Below are 27,256 nucleotides of genomic sequence, written 5' to 3'. Positions count from 1 at the left end.
CATCTCCACCATTAAAGGCCCACTCTGCGCAAAAGGGATACACCGGTGCAAAGTGTAAAAGGGCGCTACATGAAACAGGGATTTTCTGTGGAGTACCTTGAATGTCTCCCTTCGTCTCTGCACTAGGCATAATACAGCTTATCAGTTTTTACCAGAGTTATTTTTATATATAAATGTGCTCAGTCTATTAGGCAGCGTGTCCATTTGTTATAAGAAAATCACACAATGCTCACTTCAGTAAATGTATCACTTTATTGAAAGAAAAGAAAAAAAATAAATTTAAAAATAACTTTAATTCCCAGCTGGCTCTTGGGTAATTTGGAAGGATGAGCGACTGGGGCAAGGCTCAGCAGTGTGGGAATTTACTATGAACGCAGCAGCTTCTGTATCAACAAGGTGGATCCCAACACAAATCCCCCCTCAAAAACTAGACAAAAAGGGATTAGTGAAGCAAATGTTACAGAGCGCCATTCTGACCATGTCTGGAACACGAAGGTCGGATAAAGTTCTACAAAGTGCGTTACAGTCAAGGCTTTGTACAATCATCACTACCAGTGAAGACCAGATGGAGGCGTTTTTTCATCCTTGTTACTTTCCAGGGAGAAAGGAGGAATTCTGACATCAAAATGTGAACCATCAGGTCGCTCAAAACGGAACGTTCCCCTGAAACACAAGGATGAAGTAATGGTTAGTATTCATGCCGTACATAAAAATATAAATAGTGGGAAAGATTTTGAATTCGAAGTTAGGGTGTGGATTATTAAATTCTACTTTAAAAGGGGTAGTCCACTTTTGATGATCCCTACTTGTTAAAAGGGTACCTTAATAATAAGCTGATCACAGAGTTACCCCTGAAATGACCACCAGTGATCAACTTATCTGCAGGGGAACAACCTGGCAGTACGTGTTCGATTTCCCTGCTGCACCACCGCTGGAGAAATTAAGCTTTACACAGTGCGCATTCTGGATTGGGGATATAACACGGGACTGGTCCTTCTAGATCAGGAGTCTCAAAGTCAGCCGGGTAAATGAGCCGCACATAGAAAAAATGTGAAGTTGACGGGCCGCATTACTTTCAAATTTGATACAATACAAAATTATTGTTAATCAATTCATTATTTGAACCACTATAATAATACGACATTACTATAACAATACTACATTACTAGAATACTACATTACTATAACAGCATTACATTACTATAATACTACAGTACTATAACAATACTACATTACTATAACAATACTACATTACTATAACAATTATACATTACTATAACAATACTACATTACTATAACAATACTACATTACTATAACAATTATACATTACTATAACAATACTACATTACTATAACAATTATACATTACTATAACAATACTACATTACTAGAATACTACATTACTATAACAGCATTACATTACTATAATACTACAGTACTATAACAATAATACATTACTATAACAATACTACATTACTATAACAATTATACATTACTATAACAATACTACATTACTATAACAACACTACAATACTACATTACTATAACAATACTACATTACTAATAATACCGTTAGGTTTAAACTTAATGGAAATTTGCGAGTTTACTCCACATGCTTATTTTAACAATCCACTTTCTAGTTTAAGTGTCACTACATGCAGTCTGGCTGCTCAGTTGGCAGCGTTTGGCAGACACAAGAATGTCAAGATTGGGCAGCCTCTTTTTAGAAACTGCCTCAGTGCCCTTTGTCGATAATGCCTCACCCCCCCCTAGAGAATTCCGCCGTGCCCTCTGTAGATTGTAGCACACACACCCCACTCTGTAGATAACCACATTGGGGCACCCTCTAGGAGTGGAATCCCCAGCCAAAGCATTGCAGCACTTTGGCCAGGGATTCCTCTCCTGGAGGAGCCCGACGTCACGGTCCATTTATGGACAGTTACGTCAGAGGCCTCGTCTATCAGAAGAACCCCCGACCAGTGCGTCGGCAATGCACTGGCTGGGCATTCCGGTCCAGGAGGAGCCACTGACGCCACTATCAATACATCAGGGGCCAGGTCCATCAGCGGAATCCCTGTTCAGACCGCTCTGCCTGGGGATTACACTTCTAGAGGGAGGCCCAATGAAGCTATCTATAGAGCGTGTGGGGTGTGTGGCATGGCACTATCTACAGGGGGGTGTGTGCATCGCTCCTCCTTCGGCCTGCTCTCTGATCTCCCACTGTCAGCGGGCCGCAGATGACAGCTTCAGGGGCCGCATGCGGCCCGCGTGTTTGAGACCTCTGTTCTAGATGGAGACACTCCTTGTGACTACTGAAAAAGCTAAACAGAGTATCCCCCTCTTAACTCTGAAGTTAGTGATAGGATGTATTTTTTAAACTGGACAAACCTTTACTGTTAAGACATGTGTTCTATGTAAACATTTTGAATGCTACTAGGCCCATACTTTCACTGTCAATAAATTTACACAAGTATTAATTTATCTGTATTACACAGTGAAACTTGACTTCATAAGAAAAAGTCAAAGGCATCTCACCACATATGGCCGCTGGAAGCCTGCAGAGATACATGACTACTATACTGGAAAGCTGGCTGCTCCTTCGAGAGTACCGGCTCCTAAATGGGGTACAAAACACAAACTCAGTATGAAATTCACACACGATAAAAAACAAAACTACATGCAAACAAACTGGTACCTTACCCTGCCCACAACACCGCGACCTCTTACAGTTTCCAGTGTGCCCGAGAGGCTGAAAATACGCCAGTGACGTTCCCTTAACTGAACTACTTCAATACCAAGGTTCTCCAGACGGATGCAGTAACGCCACTACGTGGGAAATGCAAATATTAAAATCACCAACAGGGAAATGAGACCTTAAAGGAACAGTGTCATCACAATTTTTTTTTTCATATGTTAAAGATGTTAGTGCTTTATTAAAAACGTTTATATTTATTTGTGTGTTTGTGTTTTACTTTTTCTTATTTTTACACTTTTTCTTCCCTATGGGGGCTGCCATTTTTTGTTCCATTTCTGTATGTGTCGATTAACGACACATACAGACATGGAATACGGCAGCCACAGTCCCATAGGGACTGCGAACGGCTCCCGTCCCATCCACTTCTGTGTACGCCGTCTGTGTGGGAACTGCGCATGCGCCGCTCCCACACAGACGGCGTACACAGAACTGCGCATGCGCCGCTCCCACACAGTCCAATTTGAAATTGGCGCCGTCGGCGCCATTTTCCTGTGGACCGGAAGTCGCGGCCGGACAGTAAGATTACTACTTCCGGTCGCGGCTTCCGGACTTGTGCACTTGGACCAGCGGCAGCAGACGGAGCGGACGGGCCGGAGGGAGCCGCGGTGGCAGGAGCAGGTAAGAGATTTCAATGTATGTTCGTGTTTGTGTACGTTTACTACTGTATGTAAACCTACTACACTGTGTGTTAGCTCAAAAAATGGCGACACATAGTGTAGGAGGATACACCGTTCAAACCCCTCGTTTATCCCGGCACTAGCCAGGATAAAGGAGGGGGGGATGCTGAGAGCTCGCTAGAGCGAGGGCTTTTTACCCAATTTTGCAATGCTGCAATTTTGGGAATAGCTCCATCTAGTGACCAGCAATGGGAAATATTATAAATTAGAATCTAATTTATAATATTTCCTGACTCGTGAAAAAAAGAAAAAAAATTTGAACAATGTTTAATCACCTACACACTAAATGTTTCATTAAAAAAAACAAAACATGTTTTTCTGGCAACACATTCCCTTTAAGAAATGCAAAATACAATAGTTGCAATAATTTTCAGAAGACTTCTTCACTAGATCTTCACACATCAGATCACATACGATAGATTTATTCCACACCGTGAGCTTGAAAAATCTCCATGTGGATTTTGCTGTGGATTGCCACACAATCCAATGGCTGGAATCTGTGGCGAAATCTGCTTTTTCCAAAGCTCCATCGACAATATATGCCGTAAATATCTAAAAGGTGGCGTTTCCACTTCCACCGGTCAGGAAAATGTAGGTCCCATGTTTGGTACTCCAGAGGAAAAAAAATAAGAGAGACTGTAGCACCACATGAATGTGGCTATCTCCATTTTAATTTATGGGAAATGCAAAAACAGCTGTGGATAAGCCATACATTTCTTAAATGAAAATATCTCTTTAACTAGGGGTTAGGGACAATTTCACACTTTTTACATGCACAAAAGAAAAATAATAATTCTGAATTCTAAAACAAAAACTATTATACACCCATATCCATATTTTCTGAAAGTAGACACCTGGCACTATGTGAAAATGCAACCCAGCATTTTACACGTATGGGTGCCCTCGTACAATTTTAAATTAAGCTTTTTTTTTTTTTTTTTGGGGGTCAAAAATATATAAACCACGTGCTCGCAATTGTGGGAAAACTGCCTAATCCTAAATCATTTATTCTTTCAGACGCATTTTGCTTTATTACCTTGAAATGATTAGAAAGAGTTACTTACCCAGTAGACATGAGAATTTTGAGCTTCCTGCAAAGGGGAAAGATTGAAAAAAAAAAAAAAGTTATTCTTCAATAAAAATGCTAACCTCTGAACGTCACGAAGGAAAATCCTAATGGCATTCATTATTTATTTATTTATTTTTATTACCAGAACACACACACACACAAACATATATACATTTTTTTGATTTTTTTTTAAAATAAACCGTACATGCATTTAAGTCCCTTCTTTTTTTTTGCAAAGCCCCCGTCTCTTTGTTTATACCAACGCAACAAGGACGTGTCGTCCCAACACGTAACTGACCGTAGTGCTGATGCATCGCCCTTATTGACATCACTGTTGCATTCAGTGAGTGACTACTGCGTTTAAATGTCAGAGCGACACTTCATTGCTGCAGGGATGTAAAATAAACACCGGAAAGCAGAAGCAGCAAGGGATTTAAAAAAAAAATTACAAGGCTGTAAACTCGTTTAAGGCTTCATTCACATCTGCGTTGGGACTCAGTTCATGGGTTCTATTGGAGCTTCCCGTCAGGGGAACCCATGAACGGAATCCACAGGTTTCCGTTTGCATCACCATGGATTTCAATGGTGACGAATCCGGGGCAAATCGTTTCAGTTTGTCACCGTTGTGCAAGGGCTCCGTAATTTTGACTGAATCAATACCGTAGTCGACTGCACCATTCATTCCGTCAAAACGATGGAACCCTTGCACAACGGTGACAAACGGAAGCCAATTGCACCGGATCCGTCACCATTGAAATCAAACGGTGATGCAAAGCGAAACCTTTGGTTTCCATTTGTTTGTTTGTATTCCGTTCATGGGTTCCCCTGACTGAAAGCTCCGACGGAACCCATGAACGGAGTCTTGACCTAAATGTCAACGAAGCCTTAGTTTTGGGCTGCAGGTGAAGATCCCTGGATGTATGGGGGACTTCTAAGCAGGTTGCAGGAATGATGTGAGTTGCAAAGTGTCATGGAGGATAATCTATAAAAGTGTTATTCAGACAGTAGCTCTCCTCTATTGCCATGTAACTGCTATACAGGAGTTGGTTCCAACAATGGCCAAAAAAGGATAATACATACCCTCATTCCCATGTAGAAGGGAATCACTGTGACACGAATATTCTCAGTAGTCTCCCTATGCACATCAGACAGCTCCAGCCAAGGATGATTCTTCTCTTGCCATGCATGTAGTGTCTCACACGCTACAAACGGTGGAACTTTAAAGAAAGCAAGGTGATCAGAAAGGAGCTCATCCAACTTTACTAAATACAACCTAGGTGAATCCCATAACTTACCTTTGGTTTGATCGTAGCTCAGGAACCTTTCAAACAATTCATGTTGTATGGGAACTTGATCAGTAGAGTTGTAGGGAAGTATATCCTCATGACTTACATAATCTAAACCTTTAAGGGATACAGAAGGAAAACCACTTCTAAGAAGAAAATGCAGATATTTCGAATGTCCATAAAAATATTAAAGGGAATCTGTCACCAAGTTTGTGCTGCCATATTTGGTAACAGCATAAAGTAGTGCCAGAGACCACCGCTGTATTACTCACTTGCCCGCGTTTAGTATTTTTTTTAAATCACTTTCTCATGCAGCCCAAATTTATTCTCTGCGGCTAGCCCCGCCCACCGATTGACAGGTTTCGCCTTATACTGTTAGAGAAAGATACCAATCAGCAGAGGGTGGGCGGGGCTAGCCATAGCTCATGAATATCAAGGTCTATACAGTACAGTGCAAGCTATGGAGCCCTCGATATTCATGAGTGTGGCTAGCGCCCAGTAAAAAAATAATGGTGGCAGCATCAGGCTGTGGGCATGATTTTTATTGGCAGGGACTGGAAAACTGGTCAGAATTGAAGGAAAGATGGTTTAGGACAATTCTTGAGGAAAAACAGTTTCACTCTGCAAGAGATTTAAGACTGGGATGGAGGTTCACCTTCCAGCAGGACAATGACCCGAAACATTCTCCTACAGCTGCAATGGTGTGGTTTAAAGCGTACATGTCATGTGAAATAAATGCATATTCTGCTTGCTTACACTCTGTTAATACGATACTGGATTTTCTTTTTGCTCATGGCTGTTTTCTACCCTCTAGCAGTGGCCCGATAGTCTGGTGGTGGTTTTATCCATTCACTCTATTACAGCAGGGGTGTACTGTGTGTGTGACTATACAGTGCTGCACTTCCTTACCCCGACTTCCCATCATGCATTGGCCAATGGGAAGCCGGCCGGTCCAAAACCCCTTCTCTCTGTTATGGCTGCGACACGATCAGGACATGTAAACATATAAAATGTGGTCACAAGCAGGAGAAATAGCGTGCTGAGAGGGAAGGCTCATGCTGAAGCATTGCTTAATTGACAAATGGGGAGAAGAGGGGTTTGCGGTCGCATCATAATCGCTGCACCACAGTGGACCCGCCACCACTTCCTGTAATCCATCTCAGCCGGCACTTTACAGTGATTTTTCGGGCAGAAAACAACATTTTTGGTAAATTGCAGTTTTGATATTCGTTACATTTGCCATCATACGGGAATACGTTTGTTGAAATGACAGCAACAAAATGTAAATGTCTTGGAATGGCCTAAACAAAACCCAAACCTCAATCCAATTGAGAATCTGTGGCATGACTTTAAGACTGCTGTACACCAACACAACCCATCTAACTTGAGGGAGTTGGAGAAGTTTTGCCTGGAAGAATAGGAAGACCCCCCGTGTCTAGATGTGCTCAGCTAATAGAGACGTTCCCCAAGAGACTTGTATCTGTGATTGCCGTAAAAGGCGACTCCACAAAGTATTGACTTTCAGGGGGTGAATCCTTATAAGCATTAAAGTTCTCTGGTTTTTGTGTCATAGTCAAAAGTATTTGGCACCTTCAAAGTGGAAGGCATGTTGTGTAAATCAAATTGCACAAACCCCTAAAAAATCCAGCGGTTAAATACATTCGCAAGGCACTGTATATAATGTATATCAATATATGCCACAGACATATACTTCACTTAGCAGGGAGCAGAGAGCGGCTTAGGTTCACGCCCTGTTGACACGGTGATGGAAACCACCCAGTTGTCAATTTATTCATAGAATAGCATATAGGCAGCCAAAACCAATGGGGCCGATTGAAGGAAAACGGAGGCCCATAGAGAGATTTAAAAAAAAAAACAAAAAAACAAAAACAAAAAAAAACACGGCGCTGCAATCACAGGGAAGGACAGAATTTAAGTATTGACGCAATTTAAAGGTTTTGGGTACATGACAGGTCCTCTTTACCTCCATACAACAATATCTGACCATAAAACACTTACCAGGGATTGCATACAAAGCTCGACTATCATCGTGATTTGCGAGAAACGTCACTGCTTCGGTTTGTGACCTCTGTGACTGATGAAGAAAACATCAATACATTTAGATTTCTTACAATTCCTTATTACACACCACTATGAATTCCTCTACTTGTCAGCTTTACAAAATCTTTGACTTTTCTCCTTTAGGTTATGTTCACATGTGGTAGGTTTGTTGCAGATATTTCTGTGAATGTCCCGTTTAGAAATCCTTGCACATGCTACAGAAACCATCCTATTCCGATGTACGAAACAGATTCTCTGGAGCTTAAACTTCTGCAACAAATCAGTCACGTGAACATACCTTTAGGCTGGGATCTCAAGTCGCGCTTCAAATGAGTCTTTTGCCGCAATTTGAGGCCAAACTGCCCCATTACGAAAATTGCAGCTAAATGGTACAGTTTTTTTTATGCTATTATAGAGGAAAATACGCATCAAAACCGCAATACAAGTCGCTAGCCTTATAATCCAGCTGCAAAGAATAAATCACACGTACTATGTGGGGGCAGTCGCGTGCATCTATCAGCACTTGGTAATAGGTGTGTGTTTTGCCCTTGACCTCTTTGGCTCCATGAACTGCTGTAGTCTCTGACCTGAAAATAAAAATCATCCAATTAAATGGGATTTACACTTAAATATTGTGAAAATGAATATTTAGAAACTAGCCACTAAATTATTTTTATTGAAATCGCACGTTGCCTAAAGTAAAGTAAAACCCATACTCACTTTTCTGTGACTGGTAAAGCAACATCTCGATCGTATAATCTCGCCTGCCACGGAAATAAAACAATACCTCTGTATCCAAAGACGCTATGCAGGAAGAGCTGTACAACAAAAACACAGATTATTTCAAGAAAACGTACACATAGAAAAGTCCGTAAGAGTCTGTTCACATCTTCGTTAGAGGCTCCGTTTGGGACTTCAGTGTCAGATCTGGCCGAAAATACAGGAAAGAGCGCAGTCTATGGGTTCCGTCGGGTGCGGATCGTGTCCATCATGTAACGGAACCGACGTTTCCAGTATTTTTGTTGCTAGGCTCCTCTGACAGAGCACAATGACGGAAACACAAAACGGAGGTGTGAACAGGGCCCTATTTACATTACCAGCATAAGGTTTATTTATCAAAAACTTTGAATAAAGATCACTTCTGAGATTATGTATAACATTTGATACATTGATTCCATTCCCTCCATAATTATCCACATCTACTTCTATATAAACTCACACAGGGAAACCTGTGGGTCGGGGGGGGGGGGGGGGGCAGGACACTCAGGTTCTCTCTGAGTCCGAGCAGCTTTTTACATGAAAATACTAAATCAAAACATAGAGAATTATACAATGCAAATGGAAAGTCTCCAGACCCTTTTTATTTTATCACATTTTGTTATGTTGACGCCTTGCGATTTTCACAAGTGTCGTACGGACCTATAATAGTCTATGGGGCCGTGCAGACAGTCCGTGAATTTTGTGAACGGGAGTCCGTTGCAAAAAACTCACGACATGTTCTATATTTGTGTGCTGTTCGCGCATCACGCACCCATTGAAATCAATGGGTGCGTGAAAACCACGCATGTCACACGGAAGCACTTCCGTGCGAACAGCGTGATTTGTGCAACAGCAGTGAAAAGGATGAATGAAAACAGAAAAGCACCAGGTGCTTTTCTGTTTACAAACATCCAAACGGAGTGTCATAATGATGGCGGCTGCGCGAAAATCACGCAGCCACGCATCATATGGTGAGGACACACGGAGCTGTTAAGTGCCTTTTGCGCACGCAAAACGCCGCGTTTTTTTGAGTGCGCAAAACGCACACGCTCGTGTAAACAAGGCCTCACAGTGAGTCCTTTAGGTGCAAACTCCAGGAGGCTTTCATGTGTCTTTTACTGAGGAGAAGCTTCTTTCTGGCCACTCTGCCATAAAGGCCAGATTGGTGGAGCGCTGCAGTGATGGTTGACCTTCTCGAAGTTTCTGCCATCTGAACACAGGATCTTTGGAGCTGGGCCAGAGTGACCATTGGGTTCTTGGTCACCTCTCGTACCAAGGCCCTTCTCCCCCAATTAGTTTGGTGGGTCTGCCAGCTCTAGGGAGACTCCTAATTGTTCCAAACTTATTCCATTTAAGAATTATGGAGACCACTGTGCTCTTGGGAACTTTCAGTGAGGCAGAATTTTTTTTGGACCCTTCTCCAGATCTTTGCCTTCACACAATCCTGTCCCTGAGCTCTACAGGCAGTTCTTTCCTCCTTATGGCTTGGTTTTTGCTCTGATATGCATTGTCAGCTATGACACCTTATATAGACAGGGGTGTGTCTTTCCAAATCATGTCCAATCAAATGAGTATACCACAGATGACTCCAATCAAGGTGTAGTAACATTTAACAGATGATCTAGAGATGGGAGGCCCCCAGAGCAAGTGTCACAGCATAGGGTCTGAATACTTATGTCCATGCGCAATGTGAGTTTTTCATTTTTAATAAATTTGCAAAAACTTATTAAATTCTGTTTTTACTTTGTCATTATGGGGTATTGAATGCAGAATGATGGGGAAAAAATTTGTTTTAGCACAAGACCTAAACATAAAATGTGAAAAGTGAAAGGATCTGAAGACTTCCCGAATGCACTGCATGACTGCTACACAGCACATCAAAGGTCGAATTCACATACAGTGTTGATGCGTGTATTCGGTGGCATTTTTTTGTATGTTTTGTACCCACAAAACACTGCGGCCAGATGTTACTTTAAAGTCTCTAGTAAAATATATAAAAGATTACATATATAGAGCTTTGCTTTTTGGGGTCACTGGCATTTAGAGATCAAAAACCAGCTTTTAGTAAATATGAAACAATACTGCATGTGCTTTGCAACATTCTGCAGTCTGTTGGCGTCAGGTCACCTGACCAGTTTTTTGAATGCAGCTTTGGATGTGAATAGTGAATAGCACAGACATTTCTGGACAGCTGTGTGTAAGCATATCCTAACTTATTAAACATTCTTTAAATCTCTGCCTTCAGATATCCTTACCTGACCCGTTTCATATTTGCCCTGTTGCTTTGGAACCTCAAACACCCCTACTGTCTCCAAGACTTTACCTTCTGGCCGGTTTCTAGGACGACAGAAAAAAGGTAAGATGTGTTTGATATAGAACGATAAATTATATAATTGGATCACTGAATAACTATACAACATGCATTTGTTGCATACATGAAGGCAGTCTTATTCGATTTTAGCCCCTCAATTGGCCAACACCGCTAGTTAGCGATAGGGTAAAGCAGTAAGAACATAACCGTGTGGAATATCTTAGCACTTGCATAAGGGTAAATAAGAAGTTTTTAAAGGAACAGTGTCGCCACCAAATTTTTTTTTATATCAGTTTGATGTTAGTGTTTTATTAAAAACGTTTGTATTTATTTGTGTGTTACTTTTTTTTATTTTTACACTTTTTCTTCCCTATGGGGGCTGCCATTTTTTTTTCCATTTCTGTATGTGTCGATTAACGACACATACAGACATGGAATACGGCAGCTCCAGTCCCATAGGGACTGCGAACGGGGCCCGTTCCATCCACTATGGTGTACGCCGTCTGTGTGGGAACGGCGCATGCGCCGCTCCCACACAGTCCAAGTTGAACTGTGCGACGTCCGGCGCCATTTTCCTGTGGACCGGAAGTCGCGGCCGGACAGTAAGATTACTACTTCCGCTCGCGGCTTCCGGACTTGTGCACTTGGAGCAGCGGCAGCAGACGGAGCAGACGGTCCGGAGGGAGCGGCGGCGACTGGAGCAGGTAAGGGATTTCTATGTATGTTTGTGTTTCAGTGTGTGTTTACTACTGTATGTTAACCTACTACACTGTGTGCTAGCTCAAAAAATGGCGACACACAGTGTAGGAGGTTTGACCGTTCAATCCCCTAGTTTCTCCCGGCACTAGCCAGGATAAAGGAGGGGGGGATTCTGAGAGCTCACTAGAGCGAGGGATTTTTTCCCAATTTTGCAGCATAAAGCAATGTGGTTGCTTTACCACATGCAATGCTGCAATTTTGGGAATTGCTCCATCTAGTGACCAGTGCTGGGAAATATTATAAATTGAATCCAATTTATAATATTTCCTGACTCGTGAAAAAAATAAAAAACATTAGAACAATGTTTAATCACCTATACACTAAATGTTTAACTAAAAAAAAAAATACATTTTTTGCTAACAACACATTCCCTTTAAGGGCTTGTCCACATGTTATGGAATTGCTGCAGAAAATTTCTGCAACAATTCCGCAGAAGATCGCAGAAATTCTGCACCATTTCCTGCAGTTTTAACTGTAGAAAATGGTGCATATTTTGCTGCATCTTTCTCAATGTCTCCTCTGAAAAACGCAGCAATTCAGTCCACTTTCCGCAGCAGGAATTGCCATGCTCCGGTACGACAAATACGCACCGTAGGTCAATTTCTGCAAGGACATTTTATGCAGCGTGTGGATGAGATTGGTTAAATCTCACCCACTTTGCTGCTACTGTATTCTGCTGCATATTCTACGTAATTCTGGACAGAAAATACGCAGCAATTCCGCTACGTGTGGACAAGCCTTATTCGGCCACGCGCCATGTGCAAACGGGCTATCCAGGGTCGTCTTCATCATACAAGCAGAGACGTCAATCCACTGCAGAGGGGAGAGGTCGGAGCTCAAGGTGCCAGATAACTTTCGGTTTGGCGAACCAGCACGTGGCAGAATAAAACGTCTTCTCTACCCTGATGCAAACGCTAAGATATTCAACACTGGGAGGTTTCTACTGCTTTACCCTACTAGCGGTGTTAGCCATTTGAGAGCCTAAAATCTGATTATCGATCCTTTAACCAAAACATTTCTAGATAAAAATGATGTAACAGAATAATGCCGAGAAAATGAACGTGAAAAGAGCCTCGTCCTCCCATTACACACATTCAGGAATACCTTCTCCTTACAGGCATCCCACCGCTGAACTTCTACAAAATACTAATTTTCCTGAATTCCAATACTTACTTTAACAGGCGATTCAGAAAACAAAAAATGGTATATTGGTAAAGAATTTAGATTTATCAATGCCACTAAAAAAAACAGCATGTGGGAGGCTGGGCACCTGTCACCTGAGACTATGAGCGAGTGGTCTCCAACCTGTGGCCCTCTGACTACGACTCCCAACATGCTGGAAGCTGTATATTCCTTAGATATAATGGTAGAAAACATCTTCATGGACTTTGTATGTTCTCACATTTCCTCTGGAAGTTGCTGCAGATTATGTTGGCACTATATTAATAACAGGTAGTGAATGTGTGACCCCTAGTGTTACCCACACTGGCATATGGCTCTATGCTGAGTGACCAGTGTTTGCAGCACATTCTGCCCACACATCTGGACTCATGCCAACCAGTGCTGAGTATTGAGCCTGTTATGTCACCACAAGGTGATCTCCTGCCTACCCCAAGGTGTCACCTCTGACACAAGTTGTGTTTACAATGACAGGCAATGCAGTTTGTACATAAACACAGCGCCCCCAGGTGACAGCACCGCGTAAACGGTTACGTAAAGTCAAGAATTCAGTACGGTGTAGCTCTGCAGCAACAGGCGCGACCCCCATATAGAGACCGTACACAGAGCGCGCATAGTGCAGGCTACATGACGGGGGACGACAGATAATACTGCATTACCTAGAAGATAGCGTCCGGTCCTGCTGAAAACGACAGCCGCAAACAGGCCTCAGCAGAGCATACCGGGCCTGCCGGAGCTCAACACCGACACTGTTTGATAGGCCTCCCCGTAACAAGCGAGTGAGCACCGACAGGCTGCGCCGTGCTGCACACGCCGCCATGGTGCTCCGGAGAGCTGCACGTATCACGTCACACGTACTCGCCGCCACGGACGTAAGACGCGTTCTAGTCGGCTGACCTTCCTCCCAGAAGCCAGTTCGCTGTGCTCTTTAGGAGATGGCGAGTGAGTGCCGGGTGACGGAGCCGCTGCTTTGGGCGCTGCGTGAGCTTCGCTCCGGTTTTACGCCCGGCTCCAGTGCCGCAGTGCAGGACGTGCTGGATAGAGGAGCCGGGTCCTGTGTACCGTTCAGTGTTCTGCGGGAGCTGCATACTCTGCTACGGGAAAGAGGTCAGGAGGAAGTGTCACCTTGTCACGTGACACATCGGTATACACGTTCTCTGCGAGTCTTTGATCTCCATTGCACTAAAGTACTGACAGGTGCTGGGCAGGGGGCACCACCGGGACAGTCTGTGTAGTAGTTCTTGTGGCTACTGATCTATGCCAGGTTGTACCGGACATAGGACGCCCCGACTCTTCTGTACTGAAAACCTAAGGCTGAATTCACACATGTAGTGTTTGGTGCAGTTTTATTACAGATTATTTATTTTTTTGTCAAAGCTGGGAGTGGATCCAAAAGAAAGGAGCAGTCTAGAGGAAAGTGTTATACTTCTCTTTTGGATCCACTTCTGCCTTTGGCTTGCAAAACCGCATCAAAAGCCTGCATGTGTGAATTCAGCCTCAAAGTCCAATGTAAGCAAATTTAATGTTATTTTTTGTATGTTTTAAAGTGTACCTAACTTTTCAGGTGACTCTTCAGAATAAGTTGTCATGTGTGTACATGAGGAATAACACTGTTTCTGTCCATTATATGACTTGTATTCTGCATTATTTAGCAGTTTTCCCCTCTGCAGGATCTATTTCTAATTCTCATTTGTCTCAAAGCTACTGGACAGAGCCTAAGGCTGGGTTCACACGAGCACATTAACGTCCGTAATGGACGGACGTATTTCGGCCAGAAGTCCCGGACCGAACACACTGCAGGGAGCCGGGCTCCTAGCATCATAGTTATGTACGATGCTAGGAGTCCCTGCCTCTCCGTGGAACTACTGTCCCGTACTGAAAACATGATTACAGTACGGGACAGTTGTCCTGCAGCGAGGCAGGGACTCCTAGCATCGTACATAACTATGATGCTAGGAGCCCGGCTCCCTGCACTGAGTTCGGTCCGGGACTTCCGGCCCAAATACGTCCGTCCATTACGGACGTAACATGCTCGTGTGAACCCAGCCTAAGGGCTATCCTGTCTACTAACTGCACACATAGGGCTATCCTGTCTACTAACTGCACACATAGGGGAGCAGGATTCTCCTCTTCTATCTCTATGGCATCATGCACATGGCCGCATTGGTTTAGCATTCGGCAAAACCACATATCCGTTGTGGTTCACTGAAAAAACTTTGTTTTACATCTGCGTGTCATCAGGTTCACGATCCACAAAAATGTCACCAGTGGTTCAAACCCGCAAATTCGTAGCATAAATGACGTGTTCTGAGTTTTGTTCAGTCCGGCTTCGCGGCTCCAGCACTGATCCTTAAAAACCATCGTCTTGTGCATGGGGCCATTGAAATGAATGGGTCTGCAATTTATCCGAAAAATGCAGATGAATTGCGGCCGCAAAAGCATGGTTGTGAGCATGAGGCCTATCTGTTTAAAATATATAGAAGCTGCAGCAGTACGGATGAGATTACAAAGCAGTGTAGCTGAGAATCCAGCACTGGGGTGACGTATAACTCTTATTAGGGTATGTGCACACGCTTAACCAAAAACGTCTGAAAATACGGGGCTGTTTTGAAGGGAAAACAGCTCCTGATTTTCAGGCGTTTTTTCATCAACCTCGTGTTTCAATGAAAAACTGATCCAAAAACGTCCCAAGAAGTGACATGCACTACTTTTTCGCAGGCGTCTTATTATGTGCCGTTTTTGGAAAACGAGGCGTAAAAAAATGCCCCGTCGGATCAGAACGCCGTATTGTGTACGTGTGAACATACCCTTACCGGCAGCCTTGGTGTATCTCTCTGCTCCTATTTCCTCCCACCCTCCATAGACTTACATTCAACATGTGTTGCTGAGTCATAGGCTATGTTCACACGCTAAACTAAAAAAACGGCTGTAAAATACAGAGCTGTTTTCAGCCATTTTAAAAGCATCAAACATTTTTGGAGCTGATTTTCTATCGACACAATGAAAAACGGCTCAAAAAGTGACATGCGCTTCTTTTTACGGGGCGTTTTTTTTACAAGTCGCTTTTTCAAACGGCCGCGTAAAAAACCGCCCGTCTGAACGAAATGTCGTTTTTAACATTGAAATCAATGGGCAGATGTTTCGAGGCATTGTTTTCCGAGACGTTTTCGCCCTGAAAAACACATGAAAAGACAGCGTGTGAACATAGCCGCTCTCTCTCGCGCTCTCTCTCGCGCTCTCTCTCGCGCTCTCTCTCGCGCTCTCTCTCGCGCTCTCTCTCGCGCTCTCTCTCGCGCTCTCTCTCGCGCTCGCTCTCGCGCTCGCTCTCGCGCTCGCTCTCGCGCTCGCTCTCGCGCTCGCTCTCGCGCTCGCTTTCTCTCTCTCTCTCTCTTTCTCTTTCTTTCTCTTTCTCTCTCTCTTTCTCTTTCTTTCTCTTTCTCTCTCTCTTTCTCTCTCTCTCTCTCTCTTTTTCTCTCTCTCTCTCTCTCTTTTTCTCTCTCTCTCTCTCTCTTTTTCTCTCTCTCTCTCTCTCTTTCTCTCTCTCTCTCTCTCTCTTTCTCTCTCTCTCTCTTTCTCTCTCTCTCTCTCTCTTTCTCTCTCTCTCTTCTCCATAGACTTGTATAGCAGGCCTCTGAAGTGACACATCCCCACCTTCTGCAGCCGTCGCTCTGTAACCAGGGTCGGTCAATGCTTGATAATGGGATGGACAGCAGATTACAGATTCACACAGAATTTACAACTCCATTTTAACAGAAAGTAAATGACAAAGTTGTTTTATATCAGGTATACTGTCAGATCAGCATAAGTTGTTTGAAAAGTTAGTGTCCATTTCAAAGTTATACCATTTTCCAATATGCTTTTTGCAATAATTCCTCATAGTTTTCAAGATCTCTGCTTGTTGTTGCCCAGTAGGAACATTCATTGTTTTCTTCCAGTGGATATAATTCTGTCCATGGTCATGTGTCATGTGTCAGGGATCGTTAGAAGACACAGCTCTGATACACATACTGGAACTGTAACGAGCTGTGCACCTGTGTGATCATCACATGACCATGGATAGAATTATATCCACTGGGAGTAAACAATGAATGTTCCTAATGAATAACAACAAGCAGAGATATTGAAAGCCACAAGGAATTAATATAGAAAGTATATTTGAAAATTGTATAACTTTTAATTATAAAAAAATAACATTAATTTACTGAAAGTGTACAACCCCAACAATCAGTCCCACGGTACAATCTGAAAGACTTTTTATGACTTTTTATGATTTTGTATGTGTCGAATGGTGTTCAGCTTAAGTTTATTCCCCAAAGAAAATCCACAGTAACGTACAATGGGAGTAAATGACATTTTAAAACGGCACCATTCATAACCTTTGAGTATATAAACTGCTGACTTTTAGATCTAGCGTACTATATTCTGCTGTGGATTGGTTCTGGATTTTACCATTGGTAAAGGCGAAATACATGGAAAAATTTACATGGCGGATTATGTTTTGGAATTTTGGGCCTGTTCCGCAATTTAAATTTCTGCTGTTTTTGAACATGGTCTCTGCCGGATCGGTCGTACAATGGACACCGCCGCCCAAATGAGCACTATTGACGGCACGCAGCGCTATTTTTCTCATCGAATGTATCAGAATCTGCAACAGAGGCTCTAAAAGGAGCCTCCAATACTGATGTGAACAAAGCCTTAGTCTCTCGGTCACAGTTTTTCCTTGAGCTTCTTCTTTCTCAGCCTTTGCAGGAAAACTTAAGAGTTGTCTCACTAAAACAATCCCTTACCATGTACCCTAATAGAACATATAGGGATCATTATTGAGGGGGCTCCATGGACCTGAGTAAAGAGCTGCTAAAAACGCTCTCGCTCTCTCCCTCGCTCTCTCCCTCACTCTCCACACAAAAAGTATACATTTTTAGAAGTAAGAACGGACATAAACGTATAAAAACGTGAGCATATCTTACAAATGCATACGTTTTTGTAACTTTAAAAACGTATACGTCATCGTATACCACAAACGTGCGCACAAAACGAGATGTGAACTGAGCCTAAAGAGTGGATCCTGTTCTCCAGGGCTCTGTATGATCGAGGAACGATGTTCATTACTGAACCCAATGTTAATTTCTCTGTAATAATTTGCCATAGGTGTAACTTTCATATTGGTGTTTTCTTGTCTGATTCTTTAATGATTTCCCTTCTCGCTGTAGGTTCCCAGATCTACCTGCATGAGCTGCTGGAAGGTAGTGAGATCCATTTACCAGTGGTAGCGCTGCCTGAACGGGTAATTTTAGCCAAGTGACCAATACAAATACCTCCTTTTTAGAAAAATTTCCTTTTGAGCGACAGTTCCCAGTATTCCACGGTTATAACTGGATAAATTTGCTTTACTCTTCTTGTTCTGACTTTGAATTTTTAGAATTCTCCTAGATTCCGGTTACCACAGAGCAGTGCATTGTGGGATTTTAGAGGACAGTTGCACAGTGAAAATTAAGCTATATGGTCACATCTGACAGTGGAGTAGAGAGACTGTAGTCTGTTTCTACGGGCAACCGATAGACTTCTGAAAGGAGCTATGCATAGTAATGGAGAAAAAATACAACAAGAACTCTTGATTGGTACAATGGCTAGTAATGTTGTGAAATCAGAATTACATTTTAATATATTCTACACTGCACCGCTCCAGTCATGCAATCCATTGTCTTTCCATAAATTATAATGACCAGTCCTATGTATACTCTATAGAGTCTTCGGGTACTGATATGGAGCTACACCTTTATCAGTAGATCTTGGTTAATCACCCCTCCCCTTCACTATTGAGGAGGAACGCACAGTGCTACCAGTCGTGGGTGAAGTGCGTAAGCATCAATTTGTCACATTTCTTGTGATCTTCTGGCCAATCTTACATCGTGGTACAGTTGCATTTGTTAGGGCTAGACATTCTTCATGTACGGCAGGAGATTTCTTTCGGCATATACATCAAATGTAAACATAAAATACGTCTCAACAGAGCCTAGCAACGTACAGCATTATTCTTACGGTCAAAACAATGGGAACCCCAGATGGACGCTGTCATAAATCAGTGGGGTCAGTCAGTGACCGTTTGGATCCGTTCTACGACAGACGCAGCACGTCATCATTGCTTCTGTTATAAAAAGAAGCCACGATGCCAGTGTGAACGTAACCTAAATATGTTGGCTTTTAGCACTTCTCCTTGACTACACTGTTTTCGTGGGTGGTTTTTCTAGATGTACAGTGTTGATGATTGGGAAATGATAAATCATTTATGCATTAGTTTTTCCTGCATATTAGTCTTGATTTTACTGCATTCTACTGTTTGTTTTATTAAATCACCGCTTGCCCTAGATATTGCACCTGTCCCCTATTGACTTGATGCTGCAAGACCATGTAGATTTTTATAGAAGATGTAGGCAATTTTTTTTTTAAGTTCCTTAAAGGGAAAAAAAAAAAAGGCTGCTGGAAAGAAGCTGTTAATCATAAGTGGTGGGGACGTGGAAGCAGAGCAGGGAGAAGCCACATCTCGTGAATTCATTGGACTCCGGCACCAACACAGAGGGATGGTGCACCAGCAGCAGATAATACACACTCCTCAACATTAAAATTGCAAGACCAAGAAGGAAATGTTTTGGAATTGTGGTAATCACAGGATCGATAGACAAAAAAATACGGAAACAAAATATTCCAAACATCTTAATTTATTGAGTATGAGCGCCTCGTGCAGTAATACACACACTTACACGCCTTGGCGTGATATCAATGAGGTTATTAATGGTTGTCTGAGGAATGTTATGCCACGCTGAATGCACTTGGGCGCGCAAATCATCAAGAGCGGATGCTGGCAGCTCCCATTGCAATTGCCGACCAACGACGTCCCGGATGTGCTCAATGGGAAAAAGTCTGGAGACGGAGCAGGCCATGGTAGCACGTTTAGGCCATGCAGGCTGCTCACAATAGCACGAGAAACATGCGGCCTGACATTGTCCTGTTTAAAAACGGCTTCTGGGACCCTTTGGAGAAATCGCCGTACCACTGGTTCCACGACCAAATCAATGTAACGCCGAGCTGTTAGTGTACCTAAAGTGAAGACTAGAGGGGTCTGGCTACTGTACATTATGCCACCCCACACCAAAATCCCGGGAGTAGGACCGACATGACGTTCCTTTGTGAAGGCCTTTTCATGGCGTTGCCCACGTGGTCTCCAGACCAATCTCCGGCTATCGCCTCCACGCACATTCCAGTTCGTTGTTCGGGCCACGTGCCACAGATTGGAGGTAGGTGCTTGATCATTTACAAATCTTACCGACGCCTACTACTTCCTCGATTTCCATAACATTACGGCTTGCCCTTATTGGTGTTGCAATTTCAATGTTGAGGCGTGTAGAAAGAATATGAGAGACTTTGAGAAAGATTGGCAGAGATTGTTCCTTTAGCTTCTTGACTGAACAGCCGTTTTATGTGAAATTTTGTGATTTTAGAACCCACAGCTTGTGGCTCGCCTTGAGAAGATAAAGGCTAAGCTGGCAAATGAGGAATACAAGAGAATCACAAAGAATGTCACGTGTCAGGTATAATTATCTATCTTAAGACTCTGAAATTAAAAGGGAAGACCTCAAATCGGCCTCCTATGTCAGATACTTGTGAGAAGATCACATTAGTGAAGTCTGCGGTCTTGGACCTTTTACAGATTTCCAATATAAAAGGGTAAACCACTTTGACACACTTCAGAAATTTGTATTACTGGAAATCTGACGTCTAAGGGTACGTTCACACAGAGTTTTTTGACGCGGAAACCGCGCCGCAAAACTCGTCAAAAACTGCCTGGAAAGAAGGGACATGCCCTATCTTCGCGCGATTATGCCTCTGACCTCCCATTTACATCAAAGGGAGGCAGAGAAAGCGTATTTCGCTGCGAAAAACGCCGCAAAAATCGGCGTGAAGGGAGAGGAATATCTGCCTCAAACTTCCAAACGGAATTTTGAGGCAGAATTTCTGCCTGCAAAAAAACTATGTGAACCCAGCCTTAAAGATGTGCGATTGAGGGGCAGAATGTTATGTCCGATTTCTATTACCAGAAATATATATGGTAAAGCGCCATGAGCCTAGGGTACTTTCACACTTGAAATTCCAAGATCACAGTCTTGTACTAACCTATATATATATATATATATATCTCAGAAGATCAATTTGACTAGATTTCTGCAATAAAGCAAAGCTCCATCTTGGAATGGTATAATTCATTAAGTGGGTTTTCCCACAAAACACATGTACCCCCTATCCATGAGAATAGAGCGCCGGTGCGCATGCTCGCCAGCACTCCATTCATTTCTATGGGACTTCCGGGACAGCGGTCTCCAGCAGCTCCATAGCATGTGTGCCATTCTGATGGGTGTGGGACCTTCGGTCCTCTGTTTTCATTGCTGGGGGTCCCAGTGGTGGACCTCCAGGGATCACACATGTATGTCCTGTCGATAGAGGATACATGTGTTTTGTGGGAAAACCCCTTTAGTACATGAACATCAATATGGTCTGATTAATAAATAATGCATTAGGCACTGAATATTTATTTGTTAATGGAAGGGGATATTAAAGGGGTTTTCTAGTCCCTAAAAATGTATGGCCTACCCTTAGGCTAGGCCATCAATACCGGATCGCTTGGGTTCCGACTGCTGGGACACCTGCCGGTCAGCTGTTTTAAAAGGGGCGCAGCACTCGGACCACTTCAAAACAGCTGGTCGGCAGGGGTCCCGGCAGTCGGACCCCGAGCGATCAGCTATTGATGGCCTAACCGGAGGATAGGCTATCAATTTTTAGGGTCTTGAAAACCCCTTTAAAGGATTTGTCCGATTTGTACAATCCCTACTTATTAGGCCTTATTCACACAAACGTGTTAAACGTCTGTGTGACGGCCGTTGAAACAACGGCTGTCACACGGACCTATATAATTAAATGTGGCTGTTCACACGACAGTTGTTTTAACGGACCGTGTGAAGGGTCCATGAGAAAATTGGACATGTCCTATTTTTTATTTTTTTCACGCTTCACACATCCCCCAATAGACTAGTCTATGGGAGATGCGTGATATCGCATCCCGCAGCGCAGAACACGGATGCACCTTGGACGTGAAAAACTTCCGTTTCTCACATCGGAGATGCGCAAACACCCGTGTGAATAAGGCCTTAGAAGGAGCTTTTATAATAATCTGATTACAAGTTGTTTTCATGATGCGACCCCCGGTGATCAGCCATAATCTGTGGGGAAATCTGGCAGTAAGCGATCAATTTTTGCTGCAGCACCACCACAGGTGAAATTAAGAATTGGAGGATACAGGACAGGCCCTCCAGGGCAGGAGATGCTCTTTGTAACCGCTCGACACTCTTGGCAAGAGGTGAAGATCCTAAACACTGGACACCCCCTCCCCTCCGCCCCCGTAACCCTCAAATTCCTTATATGTATGAAAATAGGTTGAACTAGACAACCCCTTAAGGTGTTAATGAGACTGATAAGGCCCTTTTACACAGGCCAAGTATCGTGGAAACGATCATTGATAGAACGCTCATTGCCGATAACTGCCCATTGTAAACGGCAACGATCAGCACATCTCGCTGCCGACATGATAAGAAGGTACAGGGCGAGCAATCGGAGTAACGAGCTCTCATCCCCATACATAGCGCCTTGTGACTGGAGCAAACGAGCGCCGATCAACGAGCTGTCTCGTTGAACGCCACTCGTTGCACCAGTGTAAGAGGACCCTTAGACCAACATCCTATTCTCCGTAGTACCCCATTACGCACTCTGTGCTTAATATAGGATACGTCAACAATTTGTTGACTGTTTCTAGATTATTTTACAATTGCAAATAGTTGAAATAAACTAAGTAGGTGAACAATAAATTGTAATAAAGTATTTGCTACGATGTATGCAATGGTAATGATAGATTGAGCTTCTCTTTTAGTATAATTTTTGTAAAGATATGGAAACTATATAGTAATGTATATTTCATCATTCCACTATCGGTCCAAGAAAAGATCATTAAAAAACATAAATGATGCAAAGTTTGGGCCATATTTTGTTATCTGAAGATGTTATGGGATCTTTAATCCCTTTTTTTTTTTTTTTTTTTTATATCACGCTAGTGATTTTTGTTTTGTTCTTTTCATGCAGTCCAATCGGCAAGGTACTCTGGCTGATCTTGGAAGACAAGGTAAGGTGACCCTTCTGGACATAAGATTTGGTAGTACATCTAGATATTTTTGATCGGTGTTAACCTTACAAGCTATTGTTATTGATGTCTATGGATGTTCTTTCTGCAGGGCCACTGACTTCAAAACTCCAATTTTAAATCTTCCATCCTTTTAACACTGTAAGGCTAGATTCACACGAGCATATTACGTCCGTAATGGACGGAACGTATTTCGGCCGCAAGTCCCGGACCGAATACACTGCAGGGGGCCGGGCTCCTAGCATCATAGTTATGTACAACGCTAGGAGTCCCTGCCTCTCCGTGGAACTACTGTCCCGTACTGAAAACATGATTACAGTACGGGACCGTTGTCCCGCAGCAAGGCAGGGACTCCTAGCGTTATAGATAACTATGATGCTAGGAGCCCGGCTCCCTGCAGTGTGTTCGGTCCGGGACTTGCAGCCGAAATACGTTCCGTCCATTACGGACGTAACGTGCTCGTGTGAATCCAGCCTTACTAGCAATGATCTGACATTCGCATTGTGATACCTGTGTTGTGCATTGGTCTACATCCGGCGTGCCCACAATGATCTGTTCTATAACTTTTTGTCTGCAGTGCGGCCGTTAAAAACGATCATCATTACAATCTTCAACTTCCTCGTCACGATTGCAGCTGCATTTGCCTGCACGTATATTGGAAGTCAGTATGTCTTCACAGAGTCTGCTGGGGTGAGTCGGGTTTGGGCTTTGTGACCTCCCCTGATCTTTATGTAATAGCTAATTTTCACAGAATTTCCAGACCTTTCAAAGTTCTAGAATGAGTAAAAAGCCTAGTTGCAGCTCTCCTAAGAAGTAACTGCCTTGTTTTGCATTTGTATTTTATTTTTTCCCATTTTTCTACTTTTGTCCTTGCTCTCGAATGACTCGTCATCTGTTCCACATATTTTAAAGGAAACTACTGGAATCAGTTGTGCAATAAAAAGTAACCATGGTCAAGAGTGAGCCTTTTCTTCACATCTGCATCGTAGCCTCCATCAAAATGATGGATACCACGATGGAATCGGATATATCCTATTGTATGTCTATGGGGGGGGGGGGCCATCGGGCATCACGACGTGAACAGAACCTAAGGCCTATTGAGCAAAATCCCTTTGTACTTACTCTAAGGCTACTTGAACATGATACGTATTACGCATAATTACTCTTAGACCTAAATGTAGCATAAACTGTTTTTTGCTGAAAGATCTCTCCATGTAGTAGTTCAGCCTGTTGTAGATGAAATTGGAGTTGTAGGCCATTACTTAAACTGTACCTCGAGTTTTAATATCCCAACGTGACATCGGGTGTGGAGAGATGCTCCTGCACACTGGTTGGTACAGTTGCTATAGCAATCGTATGATGCCATGTGCGTATCATCCACGGGTCCTATTAAAGGGGTATTTCCAACTGTAACCTTTATGGCGTATCCACAGGATATGCCATAAATGTCTGATAGATGCAGGTCCAAGCTGGTACCCACATCTATCTGGAGAAACGGGGGTTACCCAACCCCGTCCCCTCAAGCGGGCCTGGCTATGTTCTGTAACTTCCATAGGAATGAATGTGCGGCCACCTCTCTATTCATTCTCCGCTTTTAACATATCTATAGGTTTAATGAAAGATGTTATTAAATAGACTTTTCCCTCCTGTCTTCCAGCGGATCCTGTCCTCTGTGATTGTGGCTTCATTTGTGGGATTAGCAGAGCTGTATGTTCTGGTCCGGACCATGGAGGGGCAACTTGGAGAACTGTAGTGATCCATTTTGGGATGTACGAAATAATTACATTTACTGAACGGGACTCCAAATTCCGCATATGTGACTGCAACAGGTTAACCATGCTGGATTACATGATTACTGCTACTTCTTCCCTAATACATGGAGATCTTTACATATAAGATGAGTCTATAGAAATGTGCAAGGTTTGTTAGGAAATCTCATTTTTTTACTCTTTGGTGTTAATATAGTAATCTCTGTTTTGCACATCTACAACGGTTATAAGGCCTTCTCCACGTGTTTAATGGTAGATATGAAACCAGTCACTCCTCTCTGTCTGTAAATGGTGGAGATCTATAATATTGGAGGTAGCCAAATCAAGGTAAAGCTGACCTTCTATATTGCAGTATAGACCGTGATATTGTGCACTTGGCCCAATGTCGCAACCGATGTAATACAAGCACAGTGCCTAATAATAAACCAATGTAAATCAGAAGTGCTGGTAAATGTAGTCCGCATATGACTGGTGTGCCTAGTCCTGTTCTAAAGCTAGCCATACATTAGGGATTTCAGTCTGCTGCTTTCTGAGCAACTTGTCGGTCTGGATGACAACTCCATAAATTAAAACGACAAATTTCCGATCATTCCCTGCCTTGATCTGTGGGCTATCTGTCATTTGGAATGACAACTGCACCAGACAACACCCAAAAAAATCCAATATGGCCTATCCACTTTTCCACGGATATCGGTCTTTGTTTGGTGTCTGTCACGCTTGTTTGGGTCACAAAAAGTGCAGACACTCAGTAGAAAACGTATCTAAATAGGCCTTTTCTGCCATGCCCAATCTTTATTAATTCTTAACCTGGCCATAAAAGTTTGTTTAAAAGTGAGGAAACCAGGGTAACACAGCTTGCATTTTTGTTAGATTGGTCATTGTTTCTAATGTGAACAGTGGCAGATATCGTTTAGATGGCTACTGCCCAAAATAGACAAATAGTTACTTGTATTGCCAATCCTCTCTATCTGGGTACGTGTGTTGTGGGATTGCCTGATGCCTCTGGAAACATGTTTCTGATAATGGCCATTCTTATATCAACGTGGCAGATGTATTTTTACACTCCGACGTGGGTACCTATGGAGGACTTGCAACCCCCCCCCAATTCACCTGACATTAAAGTTTTGTCTTCTGTATAACGTTTTATGCTGTTATTTTCATGATGAAATAGGGATGAAATTTTTATGAAACTGGTGTTCTGGGATTGTATAACTAAAATAACCGCATTAGCTGTATTCACTCTTAGGGTATGTGCGCACACAAAATAAAAAACGTCTCAAAATACGGAGCTGTTTTCAAGACAAAACCGCTTCTGATTTTCCGAAGTTTTTTTTAATCAAAGTCGTGTTTTTCGCAGTGTTTTTAACGGCAGTTTTTGGAGTTGGTTTTTCTATAGAGTCTATGAAAAACGGCTCCAAAAACGGCTGAAGAAGTGACATGCAACCGTCGGAACAGAACACCGTTTTCCCTTTGAAATCAATGGGCAGATGTTTTGAGGCATTCTGCTTCCGATTTTTCAGCTGTTTTTCGGGATGTTTACGGCCCGAAAAATGGCTGAAAACACTCCGTGTGAACATACCCTAACTTATGTACACTATTCTAATATTTTGTCTCCAAGCACTGATTTAAGACATTTCAAATGTCTTGCCCATTAAAGGCTATGGACGCGTTTTCACAGATTTTTTTTTTTTTTTTAAATGTTGATTTGCTCTCGAAATGCTAATTTTTAACTCTCCAAAAAAGAAAAAAAAAAACGCCCTACAGTTTTTCTGCTGTGGAGTCTGTATCTCCTTCACCTAGCTGGTGTCCAGCAGATTCTGACATAAACCCGACAGCACACTTCTCCACAGATCAGAGTGGGGAAAGCATTCAAGTTATGAAGGAGGACCTCATGTCCGGTGACTCAGGTCAGGTAACTGGACTGGTCCATTCCCGAACTGGCACGCACCAACCTCATTCAGACCACCGCCATACTTGGCTCAGACCGCCGTCCTGCTCCTAATTGTGAGCAGGGCGGACGGAGCCAAGATGGAAACGACACCGCAGCAGCTCCTGAGTTCGGTGCGTTCTGTGGCAGGAGTGGACCAGTCCAGTCACCTAACCTCACGTTACTGACGTGAGGTTACGTGATTTAGGTCAGGTGACTGGACTGTGCCGGCCCGGGAGTGGACCAGTCCGGTCACCTGACCTCACGTCACTAACTTGGTCAGGTGACAGGGACTGGTCCACTCTCGGGCCGGCATGCACCGACCTCACTCAGTCTGCCCTCCTTCTGCTCCTAAATGTGATTGAGTAGGGCGGACAGAGCCAAGTAGCGAATGACGTGGCGGCAGTGAGGTCGGGCCAGAGCAAATTATCTTGCTGGCCGGACGTTTTCCCACCCCTGCTCTA

General features: G+C 43.2%; 2 protein-coding genes across 2 annotated transcripts; one reads left to right on the top strand and one right to left on the bottom strand.

Annotated features, from left to right (window-relative positions):
• Positions 1-233: 233 nt before the first annotated feature.
• POLDIP2 (DNA polymerase delta interacting protein 2) lies at positions 234-13,948 on the bottom strand. Its single transcript, XM_075854150.1, has 11 exons — positions 13,516-13,948; positions 10,863-10,944; positions 8,569-8,666; positions 8,339-8,435; positions 7,807-7,882; positions 5,797-5,904; positions 5,582-5,718; positions 4,497-4,523; positions 2,701-2,826; positions 2,536-2,615; positions 234-663 (listed from the first exon to the last, which is right to left on the bottom strand). Exons 1-11 carry the CDS (start codon positions 13,674-13,676, stop codon positions 549-551), a joined length of 1,107 nt encoding a protein of 368 aa, XP_075710265.1. The 5' UTR covers positions 13,677-13,948; the 3' UTR covers positions 234-548.
• On the top strand, positions 13,512-27,256 carry VMA12 (vacuolar ATPase assembly factor VMA12). The gene is made up of 6 exons (XM_075854151.1): positions 13,512-13,963; positions 18,067-18,140; positions 20,353-20,442; positions 23,039-23,078; positions 23,674-23,786; positions 24,754-27,256. Exons 1-6 carry the CDS (start codon positions 13,792-13,794, stop codon positions 24,847-24,849), a joined length of 585 nt encoding a protein of 194 aa, XP_075710266.1. The 5' UTR covers positions 13,512-13,791; the 3' UTR covers positions 24,850-27,256.

This window comes from Rhinoderma darwinii, chromosome 2 (assembly GCF_050947455.1).
Source record: "Rhinoderma darwinii isolate aRhiDar2 chromosome 2, aRhiDar2.hap1, whole genome shotgun sequence".
Classification (NCBI taxonomy): domain Eukaryota; kingdom Metazoa; phylum Chordata; class Amphibia; order Anura; family Rhinodermatidae; genus Rhinoderma; species Rhinoderma darwinii.
This window is presented reverse-complemented; position numbering and strand designations above follow the sequence as displayed.